Raw genomic sequence first — 12,881 nt, 5'->3', positions numbered from 1 at the left:
CTGGGTGACAGAGCGAGACTCTGTCTCAAAAAAAAAAAAAAAAAAAAAAAAAAAAAAAAAAATTCTTACATTTAGATAGCGCCTTACTTCCAAGGTGCTTAAAACGTTTCGTAATTCATGCAAGGGGTCATCTAGAAGAATATGCAAGCAAGCACTATTAGAACTTTCTGCAGCTTCTCTGTTTATCAGTAATGCTGTGACCACTACCTGGGTCCCAGAGCAAAAGCTCAGTGATGCCAAAGCTAGGGCAAAGGAAGTAAAGGGGAAGGATGAAAGAAGACCAGTGGCAGGTGGGCCCAGCTGTAAATCACAGAGGACCGCAGAGGTGATATAACTCCTGTGAGTGCCAGAAGTAGACCAACTTTGAGCCAGAAAGAAATTAATATTCCTCTATTCTATTTATTGCCCAGGAAGTTGTTAAAGGAAAATTAGCTCCAGGCAAGCAGTTTATTAGAGCTGAAAGTTTCACCTTCTACAGTGAATGTAAAATAGATGGCATTTGAGGGTTTAGGGATTCTTGCTTTTTAAATGCAAAATACTAAGATTGAGGTTATTCCATTCCTCCATATTTAAATTGGTAAACTCACCTATTCTAACTACAATAGGCACAATAATATTTTCCAAACACCAAATTGGGAGAGAATATAACTTTTTAAAAAAGATTCATAAGTGTACTTTCAGGAAAAAAAATGAATTAAAAAAAAATTTTTTTTTTGAGACGGAGTCTCGCTCTGTCACCCAGGCTGGAGTGCAGTGGCCCGATCTCGGTTCACTGCAAGCTCCGCCTCCCGGGTTCACGCCGTTCTCCTGCCTCAGCCTCCCGAGTAGCTGGGACTACAGGCGCCCGCCACCACGCCCAGCTAATTTTTTTTTTTTTTTTTTGTATTTTTAGTAGAGATGGGGTTTTACCGTGTTAGCCAGGATGGTATCGATCTCCTGACCTCGTGATCCACCCACCTCGGCCTCCCAAAGTGCTGGGATTACAGGCGTGAGCCACCGTGTCCGGCCAAAAAAAAAAATTTTTTTTTAAAATAGTGTCTCACTCTGTCATCCAGGCTGGAATGCAGTGGTGTGATTACAGCTCACTGCAGCCTTTAACTCCTGGGATCAATTGATTCTCCCATCTCAGCCTCCCAAGTAGCTGGGACTACAGGTGCACACAACCATACCAGAATAATTTTTTATTTTTTATTTGTAGAGATGGGAGCCTCATTATTTTCCCCAGGGTGGTCTTGAACTCCTGGGCTCAAGTGATTTTCCCACTTCGGCCTCCTAAAGTGCTGGGATTATAGGCATGAGTCACTGCACCTAGCCTAAAATGCATTTTTAATAAATTTAACGCATTTCACTTTATTGAAAAAAAGTAAGATTAGTAGGAATTGGAACACTTCAGGAAAATCCAGATGTACAAGAGGGCATTTATAAAACCACAAACAGAATGGGACTTTCCTAGAGACAGCACTGTTCTCACTTTGACTTGTCTTCTCTCGATGTACCAGCAAAATCCAGTTGGGTCACAAATTCATGCCAGTTTTGACCTACTTTGTATATTTAAGACTGATGTTTCTAGAGTTCCACATTCATATATAGACAAAGGTTAAGTTACCCATGGGTAAATTAAGGTAGAAATCAGTTCATAAAATTAGGCCTATATTTGCTTCCACAGTGAGTTGTTCGTTCATTTGCCCAATAACAATTGAAAGAAAACTAGAGGAGATGAGAGAAAAGAGAGCAATTGATCCTGTCCTCATGTAGCACAGTCCAGTTAACCCATTAGAACAACGTGGAGGAGCTTTTAAATATAGTATTTCCCAGGCTCCAATTTAGTTACAGATCCAGGGACAGAAGGCTTAGTAACAAGCATTTAAAAATCTCTCCAAGTTTTCTGATATGTAGCCAGGTTGAGATCCATTGGCTTAGCCACCCAGGGTTATGCGAGAGGCAAAAGCAATGAACTACAATTTGATTTTTCTAATGAATATACAGAACATTAATACAGGATCCACCAAAAACTATTCTTAAAATATTTGGTCCCAATGCCTTTACTTTATAGTATAAAAGCCCTCGCTTACAAATAATATCCCGATTGTCAATTTTTTACATTTAACTTAAATGTCTCAAGTAACCCAAACAAAAACTGTGACAGATTCCAGTATGCAATATTCATATAGACAGGGATGATACATTTCAAATTCAGAGGCAAAATATTTATCGTCTAACCATACAAATCATCAGGATTGTTAAAAATTTACACTAAAGAATGTGAACTTGCACACAAGTTGCCAATAATCTTGAATGATCTTAAAAACTCAAGGCTTGTCAAAAGACTACTTATTCTGCTAGATCTCATGGTTAGACGACAATAACATAAATTTTCTCTCTTCTAAGTTGTATTACTGAAGGAATAAACAAAATTTAATTTGCTAACTCTTTGGAGTTTCAATACTATACAGAATATTCTAGAATACCAATTAAAAAATGATTTTACCATACTGAAGTGTGCAATACTTGATAAACAGATGGTTCAAGGTTACAAATTTATTAACTTGTAGGGCTGCCAGGTAAAACAGAAGACATTCAGCAAAATTGGAATTTCAGATGAACAACAAATGACTTTAATGTTAAGTATGTCCCAATTATTGCATGGGACATAATTACACTACAAAACCATTCTCTGTTTGTCTGAAATGCAAATGTACCTGAGGTTCTTGTATTTTTATTTGCTAATTCTGCCAACCTTGTTAGCATGATGAAGATTTTCCTAAAAATTAAAATCCACTTTTGTAATTTTCAAACTGTTTGGCACAGAACCCAGCAGTCTAGGCACTTGGGCCACATTTCATTAGACATGGGATCAGGTTTGGAATTGATGCAGTGATACGTTAAAATTCATAGTCTCTAAGGCTTCATTTATTTATTTGTTTATTTCTTTATTTATTTATTTGACAGAGATGAGGTCTCACTGTGTTGCCTACACCGGTCTTGAACTCCTGAGCTCAAGTGATCCTCTTGCCTCAGCCTCTCAAAGTGTTGGGATTACAGGTGTGAGTCTCCATGCCTGGCCAGTCGTCATTTTTAAGGGAGGTCCATTCAAAGTCCTATCTATCTAGCCTAAAAATCCCTTTCCTTCCTGTTCCTAAACCCTGTGGCTTTGTTTGGGAGACAGGCATCCCTATAGGTTCATAGATTAGGCAACTATTTTAGGCCCATAATCTTTATGTGAAATTCGTTTTTCTTTTAACAGCTTTATTGAAGTAGAATTCATACTCAAAAACATAGCCCATGTTTAAGCATTCCTTTTGATGAGTCTGGACATACGCATACGTCCATGATACTATGTAAGGTAGGAAGTGTTTTGGATATCTGAATATTCTGAATTTGATAGTGGTAACACAGATTATATAGCATATATTATATGACATTTCCAGTGAGATTTGGAGCAGTACCCTCTAATCAAACATGTTACTATTTCTGAAGCTGTTTATGAATATTCAACCTTACAAAATGACTTTTTTACCCCCAGGAAACTTTTCAGATTTTGGAATTGCAGAGGAAAGATTATAGACCTGTGTCAACAAATAATGATTGTTGAGTAACCAACCATTCTCTGCCTCTGAAGAGGAACATCCTATATTTCTTTCTTTCTTAGATTTCTTTCCTTTGGCTTTGACATTTTAATCACACAATTGATCAATGTTTAGTATAGGAAAAACAAAAACTAGAAAATCAGAAACTCAGGACTTATACAATCAAACAACTACCAGAAAAAAAAATAGCCTCAATCTGGAATCCTATTGATTTAATCCGCAAATCCCATTATACTGTTCCACTTCCTCTGACTAGGGAGCTAACTTTGAAATGTAAGAAAGAGGCACGGGAAGGGCTGGGTCCCTGCTGCACACTGACTGTGACTTGGCACCTGTTCTGCACTCAAGAGGCATTAACACTTTGCTGAAGAATTTTGGGCTAGGCTCACTGTCTTTCCCTGGCTCCAAAGGAAGAATGGGGAGGAAGTAACAGGTACTTTGGCAAGAAAATCGTGGGAAAAAAGATTTAACCATTTAACATACAATGGTATACGCTTACTGGAGGAACATTAGGAAGTCAAAGAATTTAAGATTTCACTCAGGAACACGTTGTATGGCACAGAATGATTTAAGCTTTAGTTCAAAACTTTAAGCCTGTTTCATGTGTTTAAGCATGCAGGCTAGGATGGCTACAAAATGGAACAATGTATCTGTGTGAAGACACACAATATTTGTCCTTAAAGAAAAGGATAGTTTGAGATAAATGATTACCATCTGGGTCATGGGAAGACCCTTCGGCATGTCTATTGAATCAGAGCCTTTTCTTAACCATTTTATTTAATTTTGGTACATCTGACTTGGTTTTTGTATGCTAAAAAGCACCGATAAAACAGATAATCCAGAAATAGAAGAAATGGAAAAACTATTTTTAGTTTCAAATTTTTAATGTAGCTAGAAATAGACAAAGACAGAAAACCTACACAGACACACACATCCATATCTTCTTAGCTATTCCCTAAGATCAGGCTTTGCCTTGGAATGGGGGTGGGGAGTAGACGGGAAGGAAGCCAGTTCCACAGTCAGCCCTTTGCCCAAGCTGGGCTTCATGGTGCTAGCGGTTTCCCTACTCTGTCACCAGGCCCATTAAATGAAAACCGTTTGTTAGACCAGAGGTCCCAATCTTCTTTCACTTGCTATAAGAAAATGTGATGTCTCTTTGCTTACTGCTTCACCAAATAAGTATACCCTCCAGGTTTATGTTCGAGTTAGACCCTTGCTTAAGCTTTATCAATGTTCATAGTGGCTCCATCTGGGATGTGGCCACTATCTGAGAACACAACCAGCAGGTGGCATGTATCTCAAGGTCAGATGGAAACCGGCTTATGGATGTTCTTAACAGTGGTGCCTCTAAGGGTAATAAAAGGCCAGTGCAAGAAACTGCTGCAAAAATGTTCAATAAATACCCAGTAGAACAAACTGACTATATTTTATATTTTCTATATAAGTATACCTACGGTTTATATTTTATATGGTAACATATAAATAAATACTAATCATGATAACTTGCACTGAATGTGCAAAATAAAATGCATTCCTAAATCAGCTAAAAGAGGTAATACTAAAGACCAATCTTCAGAGCCAAGAAAATAACATCAGTAATTTCATATCAAAATTTGAATGCTGATGGCCAGGCTTGCTGGCTCACGCCTGTAATTCCAGCACTTTGGGAGGCCAAGGCGGGCAGATCCCTGAGGTCAGGCATTCAAGACCAGCCTGGACAACATGATGAAACCCCGTCTCTACTAAAAATATTACAATTAGCTGAGTGTGGTGGCGGGAACCTGTAATCCCAACTACTCGGGAGGCTGAGGCAGGAGACTCACTTGAACCTGGGAGGAGGAGGTTGCAGTGAGCCAATATTACGCCACTGCACTCCAGCCTGGGCAACAGAGAGAGACTCCGTCCCAAAAGATAAAAAACAGAAAATAAAAGATTGAATGCTGAGGCATTCTGAGGTATTATTAAACCTTTTTCCTACGGCTCCGGCCTTGTCTCCAAAATTCTAGAGCCAGGCTTACAGGATGTACTATCAACATCTGAATCGGAGCTTGCCCAACAGAGATATCTTTTCAGGTTTTGCTTTTCTCATTCCATGGTTTATATCTGACCACAGCAACAGGTGTATGGAAAAGGAAACACGATCCCTAAGGGGAAAGGCCACTTCCTCCTTCTGTCTTACGCTTTGGCATGATGGGCCGTGTGACTACAGGCCTCCTGGCATGTGCACACGGGCGGCCCAGCCCAGCTGTCCTGAAACTTGGCTGCACGTAGCTATTTGGCAGGTGTTTGGCCCAGTGTTTTGCTAAGGCCCAGCCTGGACTAGCCATTAGCAGGAAAATCCAACAACAGTATTCCCAAGCACACTGGGCAGTATCCTGGCACATGCTATGGGCTGGATAAACAGTGGATCACGGTGCCCTAGTGCCCTCCTCTATTTCACAGGCTAGAGTGGGACATAAATGTCTAGTAGGCTCAAAATAAACATAACTTATAAAATGTTTATCTGTAAAAAGAACAACAGACAAAAATCTAACTTGAACTGGAAAGGTCTAGGAGGGCTTTTCTGAAAAACTAACACTGATCTTGAGCCCTGAAAGACAGAACCAATGAGGCATGGAATATGGGGAAGGGAATTCCAGGTAGGGGAAAACAGTATCTGCAAAGGACTGAGGTTGGGGGAGGATGAATCTTTTAACAAATAGAAAGATAGAAAGGAAGGTGACTGTGAGAGTGCTGTGAAGAATGGGAGGGTGGTGACAGAAAGGCTGGTGACAGATCACACTAGGAATTTGGATGCATAATCAAGCACAGTGTGATACAAACCACAGTAATATGGTCTAATTTCTTCTTTTTAATCACATTGGCTGCTGTGAAGAGAATGGATTGAAGGAAAGCAAGTGGAAGTGGACTAAATAAGAGATTTTCATAATAGAGAAGAGAATGCTGTTAGTGGACATGCAGAGATGTTGAAGTAATTGAGAAATAAGTTGGTCATCAACTGAATGTAGGGATGATAAGGAAAGACGTGTCAAGATCAATTTCCAGGTTTCTGTTGAATATACAGGTGAATAGAGATGCAATTTCCTGGTTGGAAAAACTGGAGGATTGAGGGTGGAGGGTGGAAGGCAAGGGAAAAGATAAGATCAAGAGTTCAGTTATGGGTGTGTTCAATTGGAAATACCCATGAAATATCCAAGTAGGGATGTCAGGTAGGCACAGGATATGAGTCAGAGTTCCAAAAAGGGGTTATGAACTAGAGAAATCCCTACAATAGTCACCAGCATACACAAGTTATTTGAAGCCATAGCTATAGAAGGACATGAGGGTACAAGAGAACTGAGTTCAGATCAGAGATAAAGAGTGAGAAAGAGGTAAAGGGAAATGGATGGAAAACCAGAAGACTGTGGTATAGAGAGGCAAAGAAAAGGGAGACAGTGAAGAAGTGCCAAGAAAAAGAGCTGTCCCCTGCACTGAATGCCGCTCAGGAGTCTGATCATGAGGGGACTGAAAAGCACCCAGCAGGCTGGGCAGCACTGAGGTCTTTAGTAGTCTTAACAGGAGAAAATCAGATGCAGGAGTAGAGGTCTAAGCCAACTGGAGTGGGAAGAATGTTCAATTGGAAAATGAAGAAAAGGAGACACAGTATAGCCAGAAAATTGTTTAATAAGTTTAGCTATGATTAAGAGGAAAGAGATAAGGTAGTAGCTTATTGTTAATGAATCAAGTAGTAATTTATTTTTAAAATAATAATATTGGCATGCTGACAGTAAAGAGGGAGCAACTGCCCCCAGGGGGTGAGGGTACAGAAAGACTCAAGACCTCAAGAAGGTGGGATGGGATGACACCCAGAGCACATCCAAAGGGACTGGTCTTTGATGGAAGGAGGGAGCCCCCGTTCATTGTGAGAAGATGGGATGCTTCTGATTTCTCTGTGGAGCAGGTGGTAAGATGATCTCTGAGCCAGAGGGATGAAAGTGGGCCGGGGTATGAACAGAGTGTATGAAATAGCTGTGTCATTAAATGGTGGAATACATTTATTTGAGAAACATAATAATGTTTTTGCCAAGCTGTGTTGAGTCTCTATTTGAGTTTAGTTGTCAAGAATATGTAGTAACATCATTTAGACCAGTCTTTGTTTCCACTTCCCACATCCTCTTTTGGAGTTCCTCACCCTAAGCCAGTTTCTGCCATTTTTCACATGATGTAATGACAGACAATAATCCTACCTTCTAAGACCAACTAATTCCCTCACAGCTGTATGAGCTGGTCCTATGCATCAAGCCCCTGTAGTCCGCTCTCTGGTGCACAGCCTCTGTCAAGTCATCAAAACAATATTAGGAAGGATGGAGGCAGCTTCCTTGCTTGTTTCTTCCCATGTTCGTAGAATTCCACCTGAGAATTCCACCTTGAGAATATAACATAACTTTCCCTGGGAAGTGAGATTTAACATTGGCTCAATTTGCTTCACTTTGTGTAGAATCTGATACTAATGAGAAATACACAAATAGAATCTGTAGGCCATGCCACATGTGAGACACACAAAATAAATAACTACATGGATTAGGATGGCAGGAGGGTTCACAGGGAACGTGATACCCAATTCCTATGTTGCATGAGTTTTCCAATATGACATAAATAGCAATAAAACTACTCTACTATTAATTTAATTAGTATTTACTTGACAGCAAAACATTAACACAAGACATCTGACATCTCCGATGAAGGCTTCTTGCAGAATCTTTGAAAAGCATAGCCATTAACTGAATCCTTCAGTACTGCAGACTTAAGACGGTCAAATCTTTGACTTCATTTTGGCCGTTTAAGAAAAATACACCCACTACCCGAATACTACTTAAAAGTCTAGGGACAGAAGGAACATCCATAAAATTTAATATGAAAAGCCTGTGCAGTTTAATTCTGACATGCTGACAACCAAGAATTAATGTGTAGTATTTAATTTGACTTTTATTTCTGACCATCGCTTTGAGCTCATTCTCTGGCACCAAGATCAAATGCCATTATTTATAGGTCTTAAACAAATAAGAGCCTAAAAAGGAAGTCACGTTCAGCAGAAATACTTTCTACACATTACCACCAGAACTTACTCAAACTAAAAAATTTTTCTTTTTCTCAGTTTAGTGGAGAACATGTTGAGTCAGGAACAATGTGTTAAAGCTTATTTGCTTTTTCCTTCTCAAATTGGAATTTTATTTTTAGTTTTATTAGAATTTTATTTTTAGTTCAGCTCTAACTCACTCAGAATGGGAGAGGAAAGTAATGTGTATTTCCCAGAGGAAAAAAACACATAAACAGACAAACCAAAAACCCAACTACCATCCTGAATTCTAAAATCTGCAAGTGATTTTTCATACTTTCCCTAATAGATATCAGCCACCATTCAGGTTGTGATCCAAAATGTATACACAGGACCTCTTCCAAGATAAGTGCCAACTGTGCTTCACAGATAGCTTTCTCTGGCAGTGTGTGAGACTACCCCCAGAAGAAAATTTTAGAAATTCCAATGCATTTGTAAACAAGCAGTGCACTTGCATTGAAAACAATAGCAAGGCAAAGCGGGTGAGATGGATGGTTCTCACTCATCTGTTTAATAAACAGAAAAATGAAAAGAAATGAGGCAACCCTATTTGAATTTGCTTGAGCCATCCCTGCAGGGCAGCAGTGGTAAAGAACTTCAGTATACTAAAAAAATTACTTAAAAAACACAGTGGAATCAGAAAAGCAGAAAGGCCAACTAAAAAAGCAAACAAACAACTCACTCATCTCAAGTAGGATAAAGCTGCCAGGAATGTCGGCTCACAAATTATATGAGCTCTGCTTTCTCAGCATCAGCTGCCCAGTACCTAGCAGTTCTTAGTTTCTGACAATGTAAGATCTTAGGATTTTTCTCTAGTGCCACTGTCTCCAGGAACATGACACACAAATCCAAAACCACAGTAACCCATTCAACATTTAAATTCAATCAATTGGGACCACCACCTTGCCCATAAAAATTGCATCAGAATATAGTTTTCTTTTACCTTGGTCTTTTCACCAACAATGTTCTTTTCCAGTTCAGCTATTTTCCGGTTTAGATGATCCAAAATCTCCTTCTCCTTCATAAGTTCAGTTGTTTCAGATTTCTGTTCTCCATCCAAAAGAGCACATTCCATATCCAACTAAGGACACAAACCAAAGCTCAGAAGTGTTTCACCTTTGGGGATATTCTCAACTGACCACCCTAGAGATACATTTGCAACAGCTACAAATTTGTAAAAGTAATACTGTAGCAGCCAGATCGGGTGCCTGGGAACACTCCAGAGAGCCCATGTGAAATCAGGATTCCCATATAAGAAAGCTAGAGAGCCTAGAATATATTCACTAAAAGAACTAGTTATCTTATCACTTAACTTTTCTACTATAATCCCTCTTCGGCTCACTTCTCAAGGATATTTTGCCTATTTGCTTCGGCTCAAGATCAAGCACAAACCACCATGGGAGCAGCCACGTCTTTTTTTCTTTGTCCCTAGAGCATGGGAAGAGAAAGTTACCCGAGCCCAGCATGTGAGCTCTGCATTCCTCGCAATGCCAGCAGGAGGGGCTTCCAGCATCTCCACGCAAGACAACAGGTGAGCAGTCCCCTAACCACTTAAGGGCCTATTGGTATCATCTGTAAGGACAGACACACAGATCTTCCCTAGGCAGAATTACGTGCCCCTTCTCATGCCATGGGGGTAACATAAAAATTGCCACTGTCTTCTATTATGGGTATGCAATGTGTGTCTGTCTGCTCCCCGCTGGTTTCCAAACCTCTAGAAACCTGGATCTATTTTTGATCCGTGTGTGAATTTCATCATGGTGCCAATGTGATATCCAACTCACAGTAAAGCATGTTCAGAAAACATTTGCTGCATTTGACCTTGAAATGTAAATACAGGGAACCTCAGCTGACAGATCCTCTGTTAGGTCAGAAAGCACATACTAGTTAAGACAAAGTTGGTTGAAGATTCATAAAGTACATTAAAGAGGGCTTAATATGTTTATCTCATCTGGTTGGAAAAAAAAAAAAACAGAAAAAAAGGAATGTAGAAAAAGGGTATTTTTACTCTAAACAGGGAACCCACTGAATAAATGGGTTTACTTATGTTGATGTCTATGTATCTGGACTCCAAAGCCTGTGCATGAATGAGCAGCAATATTTTTAGGTTAAAGGAAAGCAAGAAAAAAGGGAAGAGGGTAAAAAAGTTTACCTCTCTGTAAGATTCATCCATCTGATCATTTATGTCTTTGATTTTTTGTTTAAGTTCCTCGAGGTTGTTCAGAATGACCATCCGGGTTTCTTCCATCGCAGCCAACTCCTGAGATCTCTGTTCTTCACTTATACCCTCTGGGGTCTGCGATTAATCAATACAGAAATGGATTATTCACACTTCAGTTCTAGAATTTCCTAACTTGACTTGTAAACCATCCACAGGTCTAGTGTTTCACAGTCTCCATGCCTGTGTAGATTTTAAAAGCATCCCTGAAATTGCACGCTTGGAGCTCTGATGTGTTTTTCCCACATTATGCCATCCTCAGCAGTTAGGCTCTCAGGGGAGTTCAGACAAACCAATTTCAATTCATCAGTGCATATCCTTTTGAAGCTAAAAGAACTAAGAGATTACACAGATAAGAAAGGTGTGGTACATAGAGATTGAGATGACTTTTCCAAAGTTATAGAGAAAGTTCAGCGTAACAGAGAACTAGAACTGACAGAAGACTTGTGCCATCTTCCTCTGGGATCCCTTGGGCATGATGCTGTGGTCATTACAAGCACAATATTCTCTCCCATCTTCCAGGGGAGGACATCTCCTACAAAAGCCTCTTGAATCTCTAGACATACTGTTCGGTCTCGCTGCTAGGGTTATCTGCAAATGAGCATTCAGGCTTCTGTATTTCCTTCTCAACACAAGTTAGAAAAGCAAGGGCACATTACTTTGGGGAGCCATAAAATGACTTAAAACTACACACTCAGTATTAAATTAATTGATGCTTCGTTTTTGTGTTAGTGCACAATTTCCTCTCTTTGTCCTATAGACCTTCTTGCTATATAGCATGTAAGACAATCCCTAAAACAGGACACTGGCCACCATTCGTAAAATAATTTCATGGAAAAACTGGTTCATCGGCAAGAAATAAGAAAGTCAAGAAACAAATTAAGTGAGAGAGTGCATAGTTACACTCCTGAATGGAGCGATGACAGATGCCCAGGGAAGAGGGCAATATTGTAGATCACACACACAGTCAAAATGTGACTGTTTATTGTTCAAGAAGAGAATGGAGTGAATTACAAATAGCCTCTTCTTTCTAGAATTTCAGGTTAGTTATCTTGGATATCACCTGGTAGAGACCAATCTTTCTATATATACTATATGTTAGTATGTTAGTATGAAAATATTATTTATTTAAATTATCCCTTTTTGAAAAAGTAGTTTTTTTGGATCAGCAAGTCAATAATTATACAGTTTCACAATGAAAATTGAAAAAAGCAGCCCAGTTAAGTAAATTACTGAATATTTGTCACTAATTGTTAAAAAAAAACTTCGAATTAACCCTCCAAGAAAACTCATTAAGTTTAGTATACTTCACTAGGTTCACTTAATTTATTTGACAATTCTGATAATACATTTAAGAAGCCATCCATCATGTCATATTCTGTACTCTATTCATATTTATATTCTTTACTCTACTTTGTAGCTTTTTAAAGTGATTCAACGATTCAGCATTTAGTACCTCAGGTTTGTTAGGACGAAGGTAAGCAGCTCTTCCAAGCTTTGACATTTAGCCCTTTAATTGTCATCTTACATGCAATATATCTTATCAACTAATAAAACAACTGTTGACCTTTTTATCACAGAAAATAAAGCTCATTGTCCTAATACTAAGGTGCCTGTTTTAAGCCGTGAGGAACGCCTGCAACAGTGAAATGGCATTCCAGAATCACTGTGAGTAATCCTGGCAGGAAAGCCTCACCAAGGGCAGTATCCTGTTGGGTCAAGATTACATATTAGGTTTCTACTTCCAACATGGCTTAAAGATACCTCTCTCACAGGTGGACGCAAGGCATTAAGAAAAACACACAACAACAGAACAATCTGCAAAACTCTAAACTTTATAAGCATGTAGGGGGTAAAGATGGTTAATAGTGGGAATCACCTGCATAATTCAAAGTTTTTAGAAAGTTTATCACAATAGATATGTTTAATAATAGGCAACTTAAGAGTCTGTTTAGAGCAATAAATGCCATCTAGGAAACGT

General features: G+C 39.2%; 1 protein-coding gene across 2 annotated transcripts in view; it reads right to left on the bottom strand.

Annotated features, from left to right (window-relative positions):
- The window catches only part of PHLDB2 (pleckstrin homology like domain family B member 2), a 232,901-nt gene that overhangs the window by 44,425 nt on the left and 175,595 nt on the right, over positions 1 to 12,881 (bottom strand). For both annotated transcript variants that reach the window (XM_025376656.1, XM_025376657.1), the window contains 2 exons: positions 10,835 to 10,978; positions 9,626 to 9,763 (listed from right to left, as the gene is read on the bottom strand). In XM_025376656.1, coding sequence (XP_025232441.1) covers positions 9,626 to 9,763; positions 10,835 to 10,978 — 282 coding nt within the window. The remainder of the gene's footprint in view (positions 1 to 9,625; positions 9,764 to 10,834; positions 10,979 to 12,881) is intronic.

Source organism: Theropithecus gelada, chromosome 2, assembly GCF_003255815.1.
Source record: "Theropithecus gelada isolate Dixy chromosome 2, Tgel_1.0, whole genome shotgun sequence".
NCBI classification, from domain to species: Eukaryota; Metazoa; Chordata; class Mammalia; order Primates; family Cercopithecidae; genus Theropithecus; species Theropithecus gelada.
This window is presented reverse-complemented; position numbering and strand designations above follow the sequence as displayed.